At 44.2% G+C, this 22,678-nt stretch overlaps 3 protein-coding genes across 8 annotated transcripts; 1 reads left to right on the plus strand and 2 right to left on the minus strand.

Annotated features, from left to right (window-relative positions):
- The first annotated feature begins 683 nt into the window (after positions 1 to 683).
- LOC118504312 (signal peptide peptidase-like 3) lies at positions 684 to 22,379 on the plus strand. Of its 6 annotated transcripts, none has more exons than XM_036038616.1 (7): positions 684 to 796; positions 2,911 to 3,547; positions 19,203 to 19,866; positions 19,941 to 20,063; positions 20,149 to 20,797; positions 20,881 to 21,001; positions 21,062 to 22,379. In XM_036038616.1, the coding sequence occupies exons 3-7, from the start codon at positions 19,539 to 19,541 to the stop codon at positions 21,128 to 21,130; spliced, it is 1,290 nt and encodes a 429-aa protein (XP_035894509.1). In that variant the 5' UTR covers positions 684 to 796; positions 2,911 to 3,547; positions 19,203 to 19,538; the 3' UTR covers positions 21,131 to 22,379. The 6 variants fall into 6 exon arrangements, with proteins under 6 accessions (XP_035894509.1, XP_035894511.1, XP_035894510.1 ...); XM_036038618.1 differs by lacking the exon at positions 684 to 796 and adding an exon at positions 1,408 to 1,509; XM_036038617.1 differs by lacking the exon at positions 684 to 796 and adding an exon at positions 1,696 to 1,835.
- Positions 6,084 to 7,567, minus strand: LOC118504315 (fatty acid hydroxylase domain-containing protein 2-like). Its single transcript, XM_036038623.1, has 4 exons — positions 7,314 to 7,567; positions 6,990 to 7,165; positions 6,457 to 6,914; positions 6,084 to 6,371 (listed from the first exon to the last, which is right to left on the minus strand). Exons 1-4 carry the CDS (start codon positions 7,378 to 7,380, stop codon positions 6,206 to 6,208), a joined length of 867 nt encoding a protein of 288 aa, XP_035894516.1. The 5' UTR covers positions 7,381 to 7,567; the 3' UTR covers positions 6,084 to 6,205.
- LOC118504314 (solute carrier family 25 member 44) lies at positions 15,649 to 18,621 on the minus strand. Its single transcript, XM_036038621.1, has 2 exons — positions 18,278 to 18,621; positions 15,649 to 17,907 (listed from the first exon to the last, which is right to left on the minus strand). The coding sequence occupies exon 2, from the start codon at positions 17,493 to 17,495 to the stop codon at positions 16,530 to 16,532; it is 966 nt and encodes a 321-aa protein (XP_035894514.1). The 5' UTR covers positions 17,496 to 17,907; positions 18,278 to 18,621; the 3' UTR covers positions 15,649 to 16,529.
- Positions 22,380 to 22,678: the final 299 nt, after the last annotated feature.

Consider the following 22,678-nt stretch of genomic DNA (forward strand, 5'->3'; position numbering starts at 1 on the left):
AAATAAAGCAAAGTTAATCAAAGAATTACAATGGGTAGACCGAAATTTATTACGGTTTTTTTACGAATTTCATTATATAAGTTAGGTTTAAATTTAAAAAATGCATACACAAGTTAGGATATTGCATGCAAGTATTGATACCAAATCAATGTACCATGTACATTTGAAAAACTTAGAAATCCAGGTGCAAAATGATTAATGAAACAAGTGAACCATTAGTTAAACCCTTCAAGATGATGTTACATCCTATCTTTCGCTCAGCAGATTTAAAATTGTTCGAAAAATTTCAAAGATCTGGAAATCCTCCCACGTGCTCTGCTTTCGGGCAGCGAGCCCTGCTCACAATACACAGTCAGAGCACTGAATTAGAGCATATAAACAATCATTTCCTTGTTTACAAACTTTTTCATACCCATGTTACATTTTACCTTATAGCGACTTAGGAAGCTGTAATTAAGGTTGCTTTAACAACAAAATAACCAATTACTCTCATTTTTATGATCTTTTTAAAAACACTTATCACATGTTTGAACCATCACGCTACCAATGTAGCGTTTTTCATTGTGAAATATTTCTTTTCCCTCTGTTCACAAGGTAATTTCCATCTGTTTGCAGTCTGTCGTGATTGTACCCTGGGTATATGGCTATTTGGATATCCGGGGCTTGTCATGAAAGAGCACGGATAAACGGGGCCATTGTATACATTCGTTCGCCCCAGCTTGCGCACCACACAATTACGGTGAACAATTTTTCTCCGAATAGCATTTCGGGCGCCCGCTGTTGTGAATGAATTACGGTTCGTCAAATTTACCATTTGTTCTTTAGAAATTTGATGATCAGCTTTGGTTGTTATCGCTTAAAGGACAGCCGACGAGGTGCATTTGTTTCAGGAAAAAGGTCTTCTCATTTGCTACTGCCCCAAAAGTCAGTGGAACATATTTTGGATCTCAAGAAGTAAACAAATTGTAATAAGGTTCCCAATGTGCTTAGTGTGAATGAAAACAATAAACTTTGTTTTGCAATGCGTGTGTCTTACCGCAAATAGTTTAAGTGTAAAGTGTGAACATGTGCAAGCCTTTTCCTTCGTTTTAATTTTGTGTATTTGATGTTAAAACTAGAGTGCCATAGATGAGGCCTGTGAGTGGGGAATGGAAGTCATAGTTGACGAGAAAAAAATCCTTCAAACCATCTCCAAAAGAATGCTAAACAATTGTGAAAACAAAACTGAAAAAGAGCTTCGCAAATTGTTGAAAAAAGATGTGAAAAAAGGGAAGCAAAAAAACGCTGTCTACTAATCATCGACCTAATGCACTTTCCTACAAACAGAACGGGAAGCATAAACAAAATTGATGACAGATGGTGCTGCAGTGGGTGGGTGGTGAGTGTCATCTTGCCCCCGGATGCAGTTGGATGTAGGCAGCTCTTTGGCGAAGTTTTTTCCACACTCCACACACCAGTGGGTGAAAAACATACCCCCCCCCCCCCTGTGCTTTGTGTGTGTATGTGTGTGTGAGTGTGTGTATGGGAAATAAAAAGTGCACGAGTGTTGGTGTAAGAGGAGGTTTCACGAAAAGCACAACCAAACAGGAACAGAAAGAGGAATGGATGGAATGGGCCGAAAAGCGAATGCGCTGTGGCTGTGTGCCAAGTAGTGGTGGAACCGTTGAATGAAAGCTATGCTGGCCCAGAAACCCCTTCGCGTAGTGAAACACAAAACACTCACCATAACAATGTCGACGGTGGTAGTAGTCGCTCGGTTGTGTTGTGTCGCCTACTAGTGTTGCGGTGTTTCGCTTTGCCCATCCTGTCTCAAATCCTAGCTCAAAATCATTCCGGTAGTCGCGACAAAACAGATTTTCTAAGTTTTCTTCAGCTAGTTCTTAAGCATTACACCAAATAAGTGTCCACTAGTCCAGTGGTGAAGTGAATAAAAGAGCGTGTGAAGCTATAGAGCATTCCTCTTGTAGAGAAATAGTTCTACGTTCCCCCAGTGTACTGTGTAGTGATGAAATCGACCTCTTCCCAGAAACTGCATAATAAAAATTTTTCACTGTTTTTTGGCGCGTGGGAAGCACAATCTATTTCCTGGCAAAGCTCCTCACAGTGAGCATGAATTTGAATGTGCTGGAAATTATGTTCACACATTGCTTAAACGAGCAGTCCGAGCTAGGCGAACCTAGCAAGTGAAAGGCATCCACGGCCGAAACCATGGTGCTGTGTGGTGGGCCCGTTCCGCTGATTCTCACCTTCCTTCTTAGTGAGCGCGACCATCTCACCATAAACGGATGCGCCGGGAAGCAAACAGGGAAACCTTATGCATAGGAACTACCATGGTAACTAGGTTACATTTGCAACTGCTTCGCTGCAATGGGAGCTATTTTTCACACCTTCAAAGATTACCCCAAATAGAAAGCAAAGAATAGAGCTTAATTTGGGTTTGCCGAAGGTTTAGTTGTCACCTGCCCGTTTCTTTTTTTTCCTCATCGTGTTGCTCACTCATAAAAACCTTTTGCCATGCCCAGTGCAACTGTGTCACCGGTTGTTTGTTTTTGTTGAATGTGTAAACTACCCTTTTCCCTTGGCTCATTGCCGCGCCTTTACTTCCCCGTACGCAAGGGATTGAGGTTGCGATTACAGTACACATAGATTGATTTCATTCATAACGCCAACCTCACCGTGGTCGATTATAAACAAACATACGGTAATGTTTGTTTATATTTTTTGCCTACTGGCTACATAGGAACTCTACTTGCGTCTCACTACAATGGTTTAATTATAAACCTTCGATTCCGGGTTAAGTGAAAAGGGTCTGGCGGCAGTGCAATGTCTCTCCGTAGATATGGATTGCGAACCATGGACTGATGATTATAGTAATACCATTTTTCTTTGCTTCGATTATTACCCAATCAGCTGTATCAGCGCGATTTGACGACGGCGGCGTACTCCATTCGAAAAGTGCTGGTAAACTAAGCGGTGTGCGTGAGCGTGAGAAAGCGTACGGCTAGTACTGCACAATAGCAAAGGAAGTGTTGTTGTTTCGTGCGGGTGTGTGTGTGTGTGCCGGGAATTGTGTTTACTCTGACCTTTTCCACCGATGCGTCTGCAGCATTGAAGCTCGTTGCTCCCAAAAGGTGTGTTGTGGTTGTTGGTGATGGTGGTGCAAACAAGCGGCCAGATCGGTCCCAGTTTTCAAGTGCGTTGCGGAATATAGTCCCTCGGTAGTGTGTGATGTTTTGTGGGAATAATCTCGTCTCTTGATGGTTACCACCAAAACTGAAATCCTTCGTGACGGATTTAGTTTATAGCAAAAATTCAAATTAAATTGCAAACCATACCCGACCCTATTGGCTCATCGCGCGAGGATCATTCAGGACGGCTAGAGAAGTTGCTGTGTGCTGTGGTTTTGCTAGAGCGACCGAATAGTGTCCGTCTCAACACTGCGAGGTCAACTCCACCGTACGGGGCTAGCTTTGTAAACGACACAAAGTGGACGACATTCACCGACAGCCTCAAGTGGACCAGCACGGAACCAGTTCTGCGGTTGATGGTAAGCTTGTAGCGTTTCTGCTTTAACTTCGCTTGATCGGTTAACGAAATGCAGGAAACGAATTTAGGGGCATTTTTGCAATCGAGGGTGTATTTGTAAAAATTGTTTCAAGGCTCTCTCATATCATTATTCAGTTCCAACGAAATTTCATTTTTTATCGGTACCTTATCCTTGAGAGGTTTTATCCTATCACTCTGGATTTCTTGGAATGGTACGGAGGACGGTCTGTTTGGGATTAGATACTCGCTCCGATCGTGTGAAAGGTCGGCACCGCTATTTATTTGTCACTGAGCATTTTCTGATGTTCCAAATCTCCTTTTTATCTTATTTTACTTTCTTTGCTTTCTTATTTGACTATGGGACTTTTTTTCTATGACATCTTCGGAGGTAAAAAGCAAACCTTAATAATTATTAGTAACGAGAAGTGATATTCGTGTTTAAATAATAAAAAAATAATTAAATATAAAATAATATCATAAGCTCATTCACTATGCGATTTGGAAATATACAAAGCTAAGCGCCAAAACACCGTGCTGTATCCAAATTTCAGGATGTACATAAACTTCTGACAATAATTGAAAACCAGGGTATATATTCCTTTCATCTAAAATTATATTAACCACTATTAAACAAATCAGACTTCTGATATATAATTCTGATATAGTTTAATCGTATCAAACTATCTTTTACTTTTACTTTCCAAAGACTACCCATACATATTCTTTGCTTTTAATTATAATAATGTGCTTAGTGACTCGTGTGCAATAACTTTTGCTGCGGTTTTCACTCCCGTGCATGTGCACAATTGACCGTTTTTCATATACCACCGCTCAACTCTTCTCCTATCTCCTGGGGAAATTAGCCGTTTTGCACACCACCTAAAGTGCTAAATTTCAATTACCGAACGAAATTGAATGCAATTTGGCGCGTCTGATCGTTCCAATATAGCGGCGGGTGTTAATATGGGAACAGCCACATGTTAGCAGCAACCATCAAACACCGACAGTGGTCCCATCAAACTCCGATCCAGTCAGCCATACTTTACGTCCAATCATACATTCGCTAGGGATTTTTAGGGTAGCAAAAAAAAACAATTTCCTCGTTGGCTCAAACTTCCAAAAATGGCGAACGAACGATGCGATGGAAATGTGGCCGAAATGGGTGAGAAGGCAGTATGAAGTACCTCCTGGTACGATGGCTCATTACCATCGTTCACGTGCACCTGGAAAGGATTACTTCAGCTGTGAAGTAGCGTTGTTTACTGCTTACCCTCGCCTTTTGCAATGCAAATTTTCTTTTCCACACGTTTTCAATCAACGCATTCCCTCCTCTAGAGGACGTTTAAAGCTTTGATTCGGGGTTGGCTCAGGTTTGGAAAGTTGCCATCAACGATACGGGTAACCACGCGCCCGTCCCAAAGCTGTCGGCCGCTAAAAGTGTGTAATAAAATCTAAATCATTTTCCAATCACTCTATTTAGCGACGCAAAAGAAAAGTGCATACGCTGCTGCGTGGTTCGAGGATCGCCCAGCTCCTATCCCAATGCTAAATAATAGCTAATGAATGGATGCATTAAATACGGAATTACGTATGAATCCGCTCATTGGAAAGGGTTTGTTTGTCGTGTGGCTGGGAGTCGTTTGGGGAAGCATTTGCATACGCTCCGAACCACATTGGATGTGGTATTTTATCGAACCGGAATTGAAGTGGTGATTGCATGGTAAATCGGTAGTGGTAGTGTATAAATCGCCTTTAAAGGACTCAAAACGAAGGGGGAAGACCCCACACCACACCAACAACAGACTTCCCGATTCCGATCGAAATTGTGGAACAAATTTTGCGTGACTTCGATCGAAATGGAGATTCGCTCCGCAATCAATTGCTTTCTTTTATTTACATCTTCATTGCTGCTTCATGGTACACATGAAGGCATGCGGTATGATAATGGTCAGATCAATCCATCGCTGCCGGATATTCTTTTCCCGGCAAACCTTTCCATGCGTGCAATGTGCAGTCTGGCATTTAAGTGTGTGGTAATGGTCGAACATAGTGGCATGGTTTAATTGAAATTTAAACATGATTCCATTTCCTGTGTCATGATTTGGTCATGCTGGGTATTAGTGATTTATTTTAAGTGAGAGTTTCGCTTTTGAGAAAAAAATCAACTTTAACGAAACGAAATACTTTTATAGTTCAAAACTGTGCTCACTTCTCAAACACAAGCTAATTCCACGCAGTCATCGCTCAACCCTGCCAGCGGCCAATAGGTATTATGGATGTTCAAGTGGTATTTAACGATTATGCGATAGGTATTTTTTTCGAGACATGTTTAATGGATTTATCGATTGCAAACAAATAAGTTGAAGCCTATCCTGTCGACCGTGAACAAGCAGAATTTTGTGCTGTAAATGGATTGATTCTTATCACTTGGGCAAACGATAAGACAAGCCTTCGTTTATACTATGCTAGAAGCAATCGTAACACAGCGAGGAATTTCATAGATAAGTGCTTTTCTATTTATAAATTAAACACTGAAGTTTGACTTGAAAATAAGGCATAAATGCTATATTCGCTTTCATATCAATTAATTTTTGAACGATTTTGATCTCTTTTGTATAAAGCTAGCTTACTTTTTATTTACAAAATACTCGCCTTCTTTTCACTTCGCTTTGTGCAGCTTTTTCTTATCGTCCGGTACCAACTCGCGGGCGGATTTCGTACCGAGCAGCATCTGGTGCCGCTGGTAGTATTGCGATGCACGGAACTGAGCATCGGAACCGTGTAGCCAGTCGAGCCAACCAAAGACACCGTAACACTGGTTGAATCTGTCGGGGAGAGAGATTGAAGCAAAACCAAATCAGTTTCCGTTCTCTGATTCCTGTGATCAGATAATCGCCAATCCTTGCTTACTTCATGTGATGATAGTCGTGCGCTTCGTTGCTGCTCAGGAATGGCACGTGGTACCCCGAGTGTCCGGTGATGGTGTCCTGAATGACAAACGTTAACCACAGTGCCGTCGTTAGTACGTGACTGCGCATCAGCTGTACGCCGAGCAACGGTGGCAGCAGATTGCTGAAGATATGCTCGATCGGATGTGCATAGATCGCGGCCCAGGCAACCGGTGCCGTGAACTCGTGGTGCTGCTTGTGAATCAGCTTGTACAGATGCTTGGAGTGTAGCAAACGGTGGCTGTAGTAAAATCCGAGCTCCCAACCGGCAGCACTGATCAGCAGATCACGCACCACCTCGTACAGCGACGGCAGGGTACGCACATTCACAACAGCGCCACTAGCCAGCAGTGCCCGGAAGCCGAACAGCGTTATCGGTACGCTGATCAGCAGCTGATTGATCAGTACCGTGCGAATGATCTGCAAGCAATGGGAGATCAGTCGCGAGATGGCCACTTTCTCGCTGAACCATTCTGCCATTCCTTCCTAGCTTACCTTCCGCAGATCATTCCACTTGAGTGGTTCGTTAAGGCCGGGTTGATTTTTGAATTTTCTTAGCGCCGGTGGCCATTGGAAAACATCCATAAACACGAAGAACGATCCGAGCACCCAGTAAAGCCCGTGTGTGTACAGCGAGAGCCCCCACACGTACAACCGTTCTGGGTCATCTCCTGCGGATGGGAATGGGACAGCACACAACGAGCAACAATGCCACATCAATAAACGAGACAGACAGACAGATTAAACCATCACTGTTAAACAGATCAATTTGCTATCTACTGTCAGATCACGACAGACCGAACAGACAGCAATTATTACCGACAACGTCCAAGAATGCGTCCCATCGTTGCTGTAGGTAACCTGCCCCAGTAACGTTCAATTCCATCTTCAGCCTCGTCCAAGCCGGTTGCACTGTACCGGTCTGCGCAAACAGCAGCGAGCGTTTGCGATGATGATGGTGACCTTCCAGCCACTGGATGTTTACTGACGCTCGAATTTTAACCGCAAACGTTACGACCACAGTGGACCGTATGGCAGAGGATGCCGATGATTAAATGATAGCCGTTCTAGTTTTGTTATTTTAGAGCGCCCATTTGCCTCCCTTTTGTTTATTCTCGAGCTCGAGTAAATCCAGCACTGGGGGACGATAAGATAAGGAACCTTTGCCCCGCACAGTGCGTTCGCGCTATGCCGATAGGTGTGGTAGAAAGTGAAGTGGATGAGGAATTCGGGGGGAAAAAGGCTCATGATGGAAAAAAGTAGAAAATCAATTTAGAATTAGCATGTTTCGGCGCGTGTCAGCGTTCAGCCGGATTTGACACATATTTGAGCCGAAATCGCAATAGATTTTTATAAAGAGAGATCTACATACTCTACATACAATCTGACGACACATAATTGGTTGATTTGCTTTTGGTGTAGAAATAGATTAGTCTCTGATCCTTTTTAAGGAATATTGAAAGGTTTTATATGTTCCACTTACCTTATATACATCACTTACTCCATGTCATTTAGGTTATCAGCAGCATGTCGCGACCTCTGTCCGACTACATTTTAACTTTCATGCTTTCTCAAGCTTTTCCAACCACTGCGTCACTGGTGGTCACTGCGAAAGCAATCGCTGCCCATTCGCATTTGATATCGGTAGCATTGGTTTCATACGTCGGTTTCCAGCCACGTTAATTCTTCATCACAAAAATCCATAACAATTAACGGCAAACGAAAGTGAGAAACCGAAAACCCTTTTACCGACCACTGAAAATACGCAAAAGTTGAGTATTTTGAGCGCTTGAGCCTCGCCAGAAAATGTGTAGCGTAACGCGCGATTTGCATTTTGGAACCGTTTTGTCTGACTGTTTGGTCGCGTTTTGAGGCCAGTTTGTTGCTTCAGCTAGCCTCTCTCCTACTCACACACTCTGTTGTTCCACAATCAATCACTGTCAAATTGGTCACTGGTGGTGACTTTTCCAGCCCTTTTGCTCGCGGAGTTTGGGGGCTTGTCGGGAAAATGGGTAACGGTTGGAATCGATGGTGAATTGGTTTAGTTTCATCGCTCAGTTCATTTTGCACCCTGGGGTCACCGTTCGCGGTTGGTAGCGGTTACTGTACTGGAATCCATTGAGGAAGCCATTTAGTGCACTATATAGTAGGGATTGTCACTAATACCGCTTAGCAGAACCAGTGATTGAAAAGTATCTTTGATCGGATCGTGTCAAAATATACAATTATAACTCTATAAATGTACAGTTTTACCAGAAGTCTAGAAAGCTGATGCTGATCCCACCAGCAGTGACATATAGTTGCTATAACTCTACAGCCTCTACAAGAGGTTTCGGTCTTAGCTTGTTTGACTTGGTTTTACCCATACTCCTCCAAACAAAACAGGCTTCGATATCCAATCATCAACTTCTAGATTTCAAAATATTCTAGACCCGCAGATTCCACTCTAAGTTGCAAAAGACTACGGATTTTGTGACGTCTCGACCAATTCTTCAAACAACTACTCTCTCGAAACAATTCAATCCATTGACGGTGAAATTCTTTCGTTGACTTTTTTCTGCGTTCCTTGAAGCCTTTTGCCGCGCTGTTGTAGCTTGCCATTATGCAACTTGTGTGCTGCTACACACACATTTTGAGTATCATTTCCGTCTACCACAAGCAACAACACACTCTACCCATACATACCTGCCGTCCTTCTATTAGTCTGGAGGTTTTTTTTTACGATAGGTTACTCGGTGCTTCCTCTCCACTGCAAAACTACCACCCTTGGAGGTGGAAAAGCTTTGCGTTGGAGTCAAATTGCTGTAACTACTTAGCAGCAACAGCAGCAGCAACAGGAAGGGATTGGTCCAATGGGCTATATGGTGGACCCCGGACTGGTTCGGGTGGATACATCTCTTTCTTTCCCTCTTTTTTACACCCTTTGCCGGGCTGGCGACCGGGCCGAGCTTTGTTTTTGTGACTGCACGATGCCTCGGCGGATATTCCCGGCACCGCACACCTTCCCTCCAGCGCTGGTCGGATCCTGTACGATTGGTGGTGAAATTCGATCTCCTCAAAGGAGAAGGGCACGGTACAACTTCGCCGTGCGCAATCGGGGCAGCGTCACACGCCAGCCAGCCGAACGTGGAAACCGTATCACGTTTTCCGCCCTTGCGCCGGTGCTCGCCTCCGTTGGGTTCGGCCGGTCGCTAATCGGTTCCCGCGAAACTGTTCCACCAAGGCTGTGTGTGTGGCTGAATGTGTGCTGAAGTTAGACGCAATAGTGTGCATGATGAATGCCAAGTCGCAGGAATTTAAGATCCTTATTGAATAATACGCTATACCAGTAGCGGTTATGCCACACCGATGGTTGGATGAATGCTTCAAGAGAGGGTTAAAATCATTTTTTATTTATCTAGTTTGTAATATGCTCTCTGCAATCGAGTTCAAGCAACTTAACAGAAGCTTACATAAGTATGCGAAGCAAAATAATACTTGTACATTCTGAGCTTTCTCGCTTAGTAATGTGAAACTATAAAATGTTGTAGTTTTTAGCCATCTCTCAAACATTTCCCATTTTAACACGATGAACACCACAGTGTCATTCCCATGACATGGCATTAACCTCGATACCAACGTGGCAAACTGTAACGATTTCTTTCCCATGCCTTCAAACAATGGCGCTTAAATCGGATCACTTTCGACCAAATCAAGAGGTCAGAAGCGAAACATGCATCATCGTCAGCATCATCACGATCATCATGTACTGACCGCTCACCCCGTCCTAGAAAAAAAAAAACAGGCATGTTTGTGCGATAAACTTCAATTCTGCACACGCAAAAAGCGTGCGATCCCCATCGATGGAGTGAGAGCAGTTGAAAGAGAAAGTAGTCCGCTCGACACACAGTGCGTACTGCCGAACGCACCTCAACCAGGCTCCATCCACGCCTCTCGGACCCGGTCGTGCAAGAAAACCCGGTTCCGTTTTAATTTCGAACTGGTTAGCATCAAGCTGCTGGTGGTGGTACACGTCCACCGTGCGCCTCTTGTGGGTCGAGTGGAAAGAAAGTGTGTGCTGTGCAGGGGATTAAGTAATTGCAGTGCAGGCCGCGAGACAACCCGAGAGTGGTCAATATGGAGAAGAAAAGTACACATGCTGTACTTTGGGTACAGGCTTGGTGCATGGAAAAAACCCCCCATTTCTTCACTTGTTGAATAATTTTGTTGCAACAAAAATGGAATGTCTGTATTGAGAGTGTTCTATGGATGTCCTTTTCTCGAATACTCGAGTGAAAGTAACAGGGTGTATGAGTTAAAAAAATTAACAAATGCTTTTCGTTTTCAATAATTGTTTTCACCGAACCAGGAACTTCATAGGAACTAGGACAAATGTAGATCACTGCTCATGATGCATGTGGTCAATATCATCCAATTAATTCTAGGTTATGGTAGCCGCTAGGTATAACCTCTAGCAAAAGCGACTAGTAACACTTCCCACACGTATTACATTAGCCAAGGTTTGGGAATGGGAAGTGAGGGAAGTCGAATGGTAATTGCTAATTTAAGCACCAGGAAGCATATTACTGGCTCCACCAAGAGCATAGAAATTTAAAAATGGATTCAAATTTCACAATAAACAAATTGGTAAGCGTGGTGTGGTCAGTCAGCCATGTGTACAAGGTTGAGCTCTTGATGGGAGCTTTACATTGTTTTATGCAGTACTTGGAATAAACGAATGTCACTGTCAGCAGCGGCGCTACAAAGACATGGTATATAAAATATGAGGAAAATATCAATTCAAACCCCAAAAAAGTCGCTTATTCAGGTTACCAACACCCGAACAACGTCTCGATGATGTAAGTGTGCAACAGGAAGACGCACACGCTGCTCACCAGGAAACATTAACTTGGCTCGGAAGAAGAGAAGAAAGGAACGAAAAGTAAAATTGTGCCCCCTTTTTTGGAACGATATTAACCACCATAGGTGGCGCATCCTCACCATACCGGCACCGACACATTTACGTTGCATCAGACCAGCAGGAAGTACACAAACCGGTCAAATACCCGCCCGGCTGTGCATAACCGTGGCAAGCAGCGTAAAATCTGTTTCCATTTCCCGCGCGGAAAATGAATGGAGGAGTGCGATGGTGTACAATTGGTTGGTGCTTGGTGGCTGCCGTTTGAAGTTGCTGCCGGTTCGCATTACTCATCGATTTAAGCTGTGTTTATGTCACTTTTAATTTGATAAATGTTTAAGTACTATTATTGTCTGTACATCTTCCCGATCGGATCGGACACTTGGGTAGAATTATCCGTAATGCGGGCCATTCTTTCTTGTTAATATCCTTACCAGCAGTGCAATTATTTGGGTTCATACAGTAACACATTTGAAGATCCACATTGTATCGCAGCTGCCTGAAGCTGCCAACTTTCCGAGAACCTTAGTGCTTGGTACATAATTGAATGAACGTGAAAACATGATCGTGAACTCCTTTACATCACATAATGCATTAAGATTACGCAAATGCCAATAACCTTAAACATTTCTTTCAAGCATAGCCAAATATGAACCTGCTGTGAACCGCAAAGCAATTTATGCTCACAAGTGTGACATTTTATTTCTAACTTGATTTCTTCGCGCTCCACAGGTGTCACAAAGTGTGGGACGAAGCATGGCGGAGTGTGTTTTTTTTAGCTATGGGCTTGTCGCCGTCGCCACAACAATGAGCTTAAAACAATCGCCATGTAACGAAACCGTAGTACAGTGTGTTTAGCAGACCGTAAATGCTAGACGGTACTGTTAGACTATAGGACAAATAGCGTGTGTGTGTGCTCCGTAACGTAACAATATGATATAATATAATGTGGCGTTGCAGACAACTTAGAACGGTTGCGATCGTGGAATTTTTGAGTATTTCATCCCTCTGTTATTGTAAAAATTCAACAACTAATAGCAATTTTCCTAACATATTCCTGTAAAATCTTAAGTCAGTCAGAGTCTATGTTCTATTCTGAGATAGGTCTGTAGCGGTGATGAGCTCATCAGAATGTCTTTGGACAATTCAGACACCAGGACACTAGGACTGAACAGTTGTTTATACTGCTAAACTATTAAAAAGCAATAGAAACGAATTGCAATCAAATTCTAACTGTCCATTCCTATCCTATCCCTGCATCTCCCTTAAGTCACAAGTCTTCGACGAGTCTACGAACATTTTCCACGATCCTTTTCTTACTCTTACTGATTTTTCTCGCGAAATCCATCCAATCGAACTTTTCCTTTATGGAAACTAGCCGGATGGTGAAAAGAAATGGCGAAACGGAGTGTTGAAGAGTGATACAACGAAGAAGGAAGCTGGCAAAAACTATGTCATACTCTTCGCCATTTTTCGCTCCATTCGGTCCTTCGATCATCGATGGCGGAATTACTATTGCTTCATCAGAGACGTGAGTGTGTGTATTTTCGCGTTGGTTTCGTTGTATTTTATTTGCCAATTGTTGTGCATTGTGGTTCCTCTGTTTCATGTTTCTTTGGCAAGATTGCTAACCACCAGCCGTCCGCATTGCTTTATTTTTTTAGTGTGGTTGGTCCAGCGAACCTTTAGATCTTTCATAATGTTTTGCGCTGCCTCTTCTTATGCTGCTGCTGCCGGGCGCTTCATCATTGCTGTACGAATCTTGCCGATGGTGCATTAGTCTATTGTTTCCTCCCCGGTTGGTCCGTTCGCTGGTCCATTTTTCCCTCGCACGCCACACAATTCTGCGCCACTGATTCTGACGAATGCAGCAATCGTGGGTAGGACAGGACACGTGTATTTATGAATGTAATTCCATTGTTTCACTTGCCCACTGTGGGCAAAGTGCCCGGGCAGCTGTTGCAGCTGGCCCAGTTTTCCTACTCATAAACGCCTAGACACAGACAAAGAGGGAACCATAGAAACTGGCACACCGACCGACCACAGAAATAAATCCACAATTGTTTGTTTTTATAACAGGTCGCACGCGAATCCGATTGCAGCAACAGGCGGGCGCGCAAAGAGCACGTCCATGCCGGTGTTTCCATCAGCGCGCCTCTGCGTACCAGCTAACGTCTTTACCAACCTTTTAACATTTTCCTCCATAACCTATAACCTCTTTCCATTGGTGAAGATACTAATGCGAGCTAACACGTCTCGTTCGGAAGCCTCACCGCATTTAAAGGTAAACCCACTGGATATATTTGCCTTAATGGTGATAAATGAGTTTGCACAGACGGCACTGTGAGCGATTTGTGATTTCTTTCGCGGCAATGAACGGTTCGGCATTGGTTAATCTACTTCTTTTTTGGGTCGATTCTCTTTGTTAATTACTGCTTTTTTTATTCCTGTTTGTGAACAAAAAAAAAACAATGAATTGTTTTTCGATACATTTTGATCAACAAAACTTAAAGCGGATAAGACATATATGAGTGTATTGTAATTTTACAATAATGGCAAAAGTTAAAGTATATTTTTTTGTGCTATTATCAAACTGTAATCGAAAAGAAAAACGTTAGAGTTCAAGAAAATAGAATGGGTAAGGTTCGTCTCCTTGAGTCTCCCGTTCTTATCTAGCGTTAGAACTTGGAAACAACAGTGAACACAACACAAGATCAATTACACGCTAGTGCACCAACCGCCAGTCCAATAAAATGTTCATCGATCAATCGATAACAGTTCCTTAAGGTCTCGTGATCTCAAGTCACCGCAATAAATGATAACAGTGCTTTACTGTCGACCAAAAAGCGCCATGTCTTTTTGCTGGGAAAGTAAGGGTACCCTGTAAACTAGACCTTATCGAAAACCTCATCCAATTTCCACGCCTCTTGCGAATAGGGCAACCATTATTCACGGGCCCTATCATTGCTATAGGCTGGATCTTGTCTGGAAACAGGGGTGCATGCGCTAACCCACCTCCGGGAGACATCATCCCCGTCGTCGTAGTTGATCGAAACGCCTTGCGTGGCCCCGTGACCCAAACCGTTCCAAATTGCTAAGAAGAAGAGAAAAAAGAAAGAGATCGTTTCGTGACGATCGTCGCAAAAAAAATACAGTGAGGGGAGAAAATCATCGTCGTGAGAATTCGGTTGTCTCCAATCGTAAACTGGAGCTCGGTTGAACCGTTTAAAGCTAATCTTCTGTTTTTCATCTGCTGCTCGGTCTTGGCTATTGTATGTGTTTGGATTTTCCCGCTGGTGCGCTCCACATTGCTCAGTTTCGGATGCTCTCGATTTATGATGCTGTTATGAAGCATGCAACCATTACCATTACCAGTCTCCATCCGTTTAGTGGTTATCGTTACGGGATCTACGATACTAACCAGCACCAATATCCGTAGTTCCAAGCGCTCTAGTGCAGAGCAATTAAAGCTGAACCCGAGCGAAACGCAATCCATGTCCAAATGTTTTCATCACGATCGCGTGTTGAAGATCCGGGTCGAAGAACCTCCCAATAGTGGGTTAAGAATCTTAGCTTGCAAGCAAGCAGCAGAAGTATGCATTTACAAATGGTAAGCACCACGCTACCGGTACCAATCTCGACGAAAAAAAGAATGCTGTACGTCTTTCGCTCTCTCGGCTGTTTATACAGCTCTTTCGCCATGATTGCACCAGCATCGGTAGCCCGGCGACCGCAACGCACTAGCACCCGCAAAGTACATACAGCACTCATCTTTCCATGGGTTTGTTTTTCTTTCCTGCTTCTCTTTCTATTGTTTCATTAGACAACAACGCGGAGGACGCGTCCAGTTCCTTTGTGGAGACGTGGGAGAAATTCCACTTGAACAGCAATTTAATATAAATAATTACCACAAAATCGCGTCACGCTGTAGACGGTGCTGGGCATAATATTTCAATAATCCACCCATCGCTTCTGTCCCGTGTTGCCACCCAGCTCTGCTGTCCTACACGTGTATCTGCAAGTGGGCTTTCTCTTTTCCCTCGTTTAAAATTAGCTAGATATTTAACGCCGGGTGTACAATACGGCATCGAACCGTCATAATTAATAAATAAACTAATGCTGGGTGCATCAAGCTACCAATTACTATAGGGTGCAACAAATTTAATATTTTTTATACAATTTTCGTATAATGAAATAATTACCATTCATTATTCATATTAATTCGGATAAAGAACTGCAGCAAGTCCTTCTGTGCCATTCTTGTTTGGTAACGATTTTAAAACATGTTTGCTTTATTAAAGCTGTTTTGTTTACATAACTTTTTGGTTTAATTTTCCCCAAGTGCAGACATGCGTTCGTTTTCCTATTGTCAGTTTATATTATGTTTTACACAAACAATGACGACAAAACCAAAAGTCTCCTCCTACGGCTTAGCATTTGTTTTCTTGGGGTAGAAATAATAGTAAATGTGATACTGTGTTTTGGCAAAGTAGTCAAGAAAATAGCCAACTTCAATTGCTTTTTTTCGAGAGCAACTCACATGATAATAAAAAAAAACATATAATTTACATATATTTGAATCTACGCTGAACTTAATTCTTGATCTACTCTCCCAATTGGGAAGGCATTAGCATCGAGCGGACAAAAATTTACAAGAGCCGTATGGTGAGGACTACGTCGGCGAAGTAAAGTATGATGTACTGTGCAAGATTCTAGATGCGATATTGTCGTACAGTTTCGTTCCTTTTGGAACGTGTTCTCTGTTTTTGTGCAACTTTTAGTTTGCACTGTTTGTCTTCCATCCATCTGATCAAACTGTTTTGTCTTCCATCCATTCATCTCGAATGCCTTTGTATTGCACATTCATCTTAAGTCCTAGCTTTTTGTTTTGTTTTTTTGTTTAACTTAGCTTACTTTTTATCATTGTTCGCTTATTGTTACAGTTCACGGATACTGGGGAACACGTCCTAGTTTTAACATTGGTTTCCTTAAGTGCTACGATCCATGGTGAGATATACACACTGGTGTAAACGAATCTACAAACGAATGAACATTATTACGACGATGATACATCCTACCTGCAGCTTGCTGTACACAAAACAAAACGGCTCCTGTCGCTAGTGCAAGACCATTTGTCGTTACCACTTGATCATGTGCCGGTACTGCTCGTTCACTGATACCCGCTTGATCGTTTCATAGCCTAGAATGATGCTGAAGGAAAACGCAGCCGATTGCACCAACCGTGCCGTCAGTCCCTTGAAAAACATGTGGAAGTGTTCCTCGTGCCAAAGCTCCCGGAAAGCGACACTCATCGAATCAAGCCGCTGCACCTGTAGTCGCGCCCGCACTATGTCGAGCGGGTTCGTTATGATGGTGGTGGTGAAACCTCCGAAGCTGCCGGCCACACACTGCACAAACAGATGCGACACCCACGGTGGTACGATTTTCAATAACTCGTCTTGGTACAGATGGTAGAATGCCCACCACATGGCCGAATTTGGTACGTACGCCATCAGGCTCGCGGTATATCCCCGGTAAAAGCCACGCACACCGTCCCGGCGAAGAATTTCCCGTGCAATGTCACGCGTAATCCGTAACCGGCTGCTACCCTTGTCGAAATTGATGCCGAGCGGATTGACCGCTCCGTGCTTGCCGCCATGCGCACCCATTCCGAGTACCATCGCGTGTTGCGAAATCACATCGAACGGTACTATGATGGTTTGGCCAACGAGCGAAGCACACCCTCCGGCTACGAGCGATTTGACCCGCTGGTTTGCCCCGTACTGACCCAACACGTGACGGACACCTTCGTACGTGCTGATGTAGAATACACCGCTCACAATTTGCACCGAGGAGATCCAGAATCCGCGATACAGTCCAGGCATTCCCTCTGCTCGATAGATCTTGATCCCGGCGTCGATCATGCCCTTGTAGATATCGTTCCGGAACTGTACCTGTAGCTGCGTTTTGATCACGGTCAACGGATACAGCGCACAGCGCACCGAGAACGAACTAAGCATCGAGAGCGGGAAGAACTTGCGCTTGTCCATCATATCCCACTCGATGGTGCGCAGAAACGTGCCGCTCGTCCCTCCGTCAGCCATCTTACTATTCTGTGTGTGTTTTTATGGGTTTCGCAACTCCTTTGAGCTTCTGTTTTTTTTTCTTAAATCAATGCGCACGCTATTAACAGCTGATGCTATTGCACGGCTTCTGCGACTTATCTGGCTGATAATCGGTGGCCTGCTGTCAGTGTGCGTGTTTGCCGCTGTATGATGTAAATCCCTCACGGCGATAGTGACGTCACACCAGTGGCTGACCAGATGGCGAAATATGTTCCATGTAGTGCATCACGAACCGAAAAGCAACCTGCCGGGCGCGGTTGACCTTGATGTAGTCTGGCAGTGACTGGTCCCAGTGTCGGGACAGGTCAACTGGTTGTGTCAAAAGCTTTGTTGGGTTCGTTGTGCGTTGCTTCACCGCTGCTTTAATCGATTAATGCCGGAGCCAATGATCCTGTACAAAGAAAGCGAACATCAGTCACGATTATCAAGTTGCGTTTTCGCTTTTAGTTCCGCATTATCAGCAACATTGAATTGACGGTAGCCCGTATCACCACCATCCTCACAGTCATCACAATACACACGGCGGTCAAATGTGTGGGGTTCGTCTCAACCACTGTTTATGTAATGTTATGTTGCGAGGAGGTGTTCTTTCTGCGAACGGTTCGTGGTTGCTTTTGCGCTCTTTCTCACGCTTGCAACACACGCACACACACACACGACACATCGCATTCTTCCTCATTTCACAAAACGGACATCATCAGTGTTTCGGCCACAAATTGCCCGAGTAGCACATGCGGAAGTCACATCCTTAACTTGCTTACCTTCGTTTTGCACTGCAACGCCTTCGCCGTTCTCCAGTGCCCTTCATGGCATGGAAGAGTACTCGAAAAGTATGAACTTGCCAATCTCTTTATCAAGCCAGTACGGCCCTAGCAGGTTTTACGCTAGTTTGACTGTAACTTACTGCAACCGTGCAACCAACAGTAATTCATGCTGCTTCGAGCGCTGTAATATGCACCAGAAAATCCGTCTTTTCTTCGAAATTACACCCGAAGCGAAGGAGAAAACTTGTAATGATTTTGTGTGTTGAAAAATATGCAGAAAAAAAACAATCAATGTGACAGCTGACGTCGTGTGCAAAAGAGATGGGCTTCGTGTTTCTAGTTGTCTCTTTCACCCGTTTTTAAAGAGCTGTCAGCTGTCAGTTGACAGCGGCTGCTATAAATTTTATAGCAAATTTTGTTGCAAATGTTTGGAATGCACAGTGTGAGCTCATCGAATAATCCAAACAAAATTCCTCTGAAAGTATATAATTTCAATTAAAATAATGTGTTCCATTACAAATTTTCTAGATATTCCTCAGAAAGAAGGGCAATAACGTAGATTTCACAACCTTTCTACTCATTTTTCCTCTTCGCTCGGTGCCATTTGTTGACAGAAGAACATGGTGTTTTCACCATCAGCTGGATTGTTTGTGTGTGAAAAAAGCTCTCTCGGGGAAGAAAGTGTGCCGATGGCGACCCAACTATTTACCCTGAAACTGTTTGCATAATGATAAAGTGAGTTCGATACACCAAATCCATCATTCCGAGTGTGTTTACAATGTTGCGGTAATCTACATGGTGCTATTGCAGGTTTGAAGAGCAAAATTTTTGGATAGTGCCATCCATACATATGCAAACAGGGCATTGATGTTTATGCTTTCACTTACATTTTTTTCTTTCGTGTCTCTCACCTTTCGTGCAGATAAGAAATCAACCCGATTCTGAGGAGCATCCGTTCAACATCTGCTATCGGTGGTTTTACGAAGGTTCGAAATACACCGCAAATGGGTTCATGATGAAGCTGGTGCAATAAGATCTCGTTGTCCGGTACGTTTGCTCCAGCTTGGAACGAGCACCGGAGGGCGAGCCTTAGTGCTAGGGGCGGCTAGCTGCGTAAGGACAATCACTTCATTCCCGGTCGTTTGTTGTCAGTGTGTGTTCATCGGTAGTATCTGTAGCACTCAAGCAAGAGTATACGCACGTAAACGACGCCCCGCCGCGTATCACCAGCTCTCTTACCTGGCTCGGCCGTACCGCCATGTCGGAAGGATTTGGCAACGGCCAACAGGAAGGAGCAGCAGCAGCAGCAGCGGCAGCGGCGGCAGCAGCAGCTGCGGCAGCGGGACAGCTAGTAGTGGACGATAACCTTCTCGGGCACGGTGGTGAAGGCAACGAATACCAGTGGGCTTACGGCACGATCATGGACTCATCCCGCGTTTCGACCTGTCTCATCTCGATGCTGCTAATCGTGTACGGCAGCTTTCGGAGTCTGAACATGGAACAGGAACAGCGGGAAAAGGAAAAGAAACGACAAAGCGAAAGCATGAACAATCTTCTCACCGGTGAACCTGTCCAGCCAGAACAGAGTGAGTGTAAAGCAATCGGTGTCATCACTTCCTGTGCCGTAATTCTAACCCAATGGTTTGTTTTTCATTTATAGATAAATTTGCCACATTGGACACAATGCATGCACTGTGTCTTCCACTCGGAGCATCGATCTCATTGCTGGTGATGTTTTTCTTCTTCGACTCGATGCAAATGCTGTTTGCCGTCTGTACAGCAAGTATGTGTGATACAGCGCTTTCGCACATTCGCAAAAGCAGTGCAGTTCTAATCAGCCCAACCTTTCCGTTTGCACATCATTACAGTAATAGCCACTGTTGCATTAGCGTTCCTGCTGCTTCCGATGTGCCAGTACATTATTCGGCCATGCACGGACGGTAATCGGATATCGTTCGGCGTTTGTGGCCGCTTTACAGCGGCGGAACTGTTCAGCTTTTCGCTTGCCGTATCGATCGTCTGCATCTGGGTGCTGACCGGACACTGGCTGCTGATGGATGCGATGGGTATGGGCCTGTGCGTGGCCTTCATTGCATTTGTGCGACTTCCGAGCCTAAAGGTGTCGACGCTGCTGTTGACCGGGCTGCTCATCTACGACGTGTTTTGGGTATTCTTTTCCTCGTACATCTTCAGCACAAACGTGATGGTGAAGGTGGCCACACGGCCAGCAGACAATCCGGTTGGTATCGTAGCGCGCAAGCTGAACCTTGGCGGTATCGTAAAGGAGCCGCCGAAACTGAACCTTCCGGGCAAGCTGGTGTTTCCAAGCATCCACAACAGCGGTCACTTTTCGATGCTCGGTCTGGGTGATATCGTGATGCCGGGGCTGCTGCTATGTTTCGTGCTGCGTTACGACGCGTACAAAAAATCCCAGTCCACGCAGACGGCCGAAACTGGCGTACCACCACCGAAAGGAGTTGGCTCGAAGCTTACTTATTTTCATTGTTCCTTATTAGGGTGAGTGTGTCACAACCGCTTGTGTCTATAGGATATCTATATGTAATAGTTGTAAAAAAAATCTGTTTCTTGCTCGTTTGCAGTTACTTCCTTGGATTGTTAACCGCGACTGTCAGTTCTGAAGTATTCAAAGCGGCACAGCCTGCGTTGCTGTATCTTGTACCGTTTACACTGCTACCTCTGCTTACGATGGCATATCTGAAGGTAGGAAGAGCTCGAACCATTACCATTCGATACTAACGCGCCTCTATCGTTCGCTTCTAGGGTGATCTGCGGCGCATGTGGAGTGAACCGTTCATCATCCAGCAAGCGTCGAAGCAGCTCGAGGTATAAACTACACTTAAATGCTCTCCGCGGACGATAAAAATACAGCAACAAAATTCTGTACGCAAAAAATAGTATTAAGTGCAACTAACTCTACACAAAGCGATATAGTGTAATGGAAGCCAGCCGAGGAAGGACTACTGCAATTATATGCAACAAACCGTATTAGGGCGGTGCTGGGGTACCGCGCAATTGCAAATTGTGGTTGCGTCGGTGCAACGCGCAGTCTGTGTAACGAATGAACAAACAATTTGAACAAAGCAAACCCTTTTCTAGCACCTCCCCCCCTCATACACTCTCGGTCAGCTCGGTTACATCCCGGGCAATGGTAGTCGTGTAAGTTTAGATTGTGGCTAGGATAAACGTAAAAAGAAAGCAGAAAACGACGAACCCCGGCGCGGCATGGCACGACGGATGAATCATTTAAGGTAGTTTAACAATATTTGAATGTGATTAGGCGTTAGGGAATTAGTAGAGGCGTTTGTGTGTTTGTATGTGTGTTTTCAGCAGCGTGAAGCGGAAGCAGAAAACGCAACAAAAAACATTCAAATCAAAAATGTTGAAGGTCTAAGGAAGCGCCAACCGAGCGCGTCACGTGTGCATATGCTGCTGCTCGATCGCGCTAATGTAGGCTGTAGGATTACATCTCATTTTGCATCTTCGGTCTCTTCTCCTTTTTGTGCATACGTATCAATATTATTATTCGGCAAGTAACGTTGCTGCAGTGCAGTTCACGTGTTTTTCGTTCGCTTGCCACTCAGTTACTCTCTGGACAAGCGTGTGTATGTTCTTGTGCGCAGATTTGCTCTGCAAACAGATGCTCTGCAAACTTGCGCATTTATATTTTCTCTCTATCTCTAACCTTAATTTCACCCAACGATAGCTAAATTGAGGATGGCTACTATGGCGTACGAAGCTTTGATTTTTTAACGCACGGCAGTTAAGAAGCTTGGGCTTGATTTTCTGTACGACCGAATGGTACTGTTTTCTGTTTTATATATCCTATATTATGATCGTATTAGATGAATGGGTTCACAACAGCAAATCGGTAGTGCGCCTTTACCATGCTCATAAATGCGGAGCAAATGCTCCCTCAAAATTGCGTTCTCTTTGCTGATGTGGATAGCAACGCTTACATACAACAAACGTACCTAAACGCCAGTTACAGGTCCTTTGCTTGTTGCAGAATAATCGGTATCATACCACATCCTTTAAAGATTCATTCAATCCAGCTCTCAGGCCGTCTACCGGCCGTTGACTGACGGCCAAAAAGGAAACCGAAGATCAAATCGAATATGATAGTGTGGAAACACATCGTTTTAACAAGCTCCAACTGGTTGATCCATGTGAAGCTGCTGTTACTGCGAGGCAAGGAATCCCAAATTCGCAAATCATGTACACTCATCTTTGTATCGATCCATCCATTTCATCCAGCTCACGTGCACACATCGTACACTTCTCGCCGTAGCCAGATAATGTAACGGTGTAAATGCTTTCTGTTGTGTTCTCCGAATCAAGTTCGCTAAAGTGTGTATGACAGAACCCGAACTTCGATAC

Source organism: Anopheles stephensi, chromosome 2 (assembly GCF_013141755.1).
Source record: "Anopheles stephensi strain Indian chromosome 2, UCI_ANSTEP_V1.0, whole genome shotgun sequence".
NCBI classification, from domain to species: domain Eukaryota; kingdom Metazoa; phylum Arthropoda; class Insecta; order Diptera; family Culicidae; genus Anopheles; species Anopheles stephensi.

Excerpts from the sequence above, each read along its gene's own strand:
- LOC118504315 (XM_036038623.1), bottom strand. The coding sequence starts at position 7,380 with ATGGAATTGAACGTTACTGGGGCAGGTTACCTACAGCAACGATGGGAC. Across the intron at positions 7,166-7,313 it reads CGCATTCTTGGACGTTGTCG|GAGATGACCCAGAACGGTTG; the intron begins GTAATAATTGCT and ends TCCCATCCGCAG. Across the intron at positions 6,915-6,989 it reads AGTGGAATGATCTGCGGAAG|ATCATTCGCACGGTACTGAT; the intron begins GTAAGCTAGGAA and ends CATTGCTTGCAG.
- LOC118504314 (XM_036038621.1), bottom strand. The coding sequence starts at position 17,495 with ATGGCTGACGGAGGGACGAGCGGCACGTTTCTGCGCACCATCGAGTGG.
- LOC118504312 (XM_036038616.1), top strand. The coding sequence starts at position 19,539 with ATGTCGGAAGGATTTGGCAACGGCCAACAGGAAGGAGCAGCAGCAGCA. Across the intron at positions 19,867-19,940 it reads ACCTGTCCAGCCAGAACAGA|ATAAATTTGCCACATTGGAC; the intron begins GTGAGTGTAAAG and ends TTTCATTTATAG. Across the intron at positions 21,002-21,061 it reads TTACGATGGCATATCTGAAG|GGTGATCTGCGGCGCATGTG; the intron begins GTAGGAAGAGCT and ends GTTCGCTTCTAG.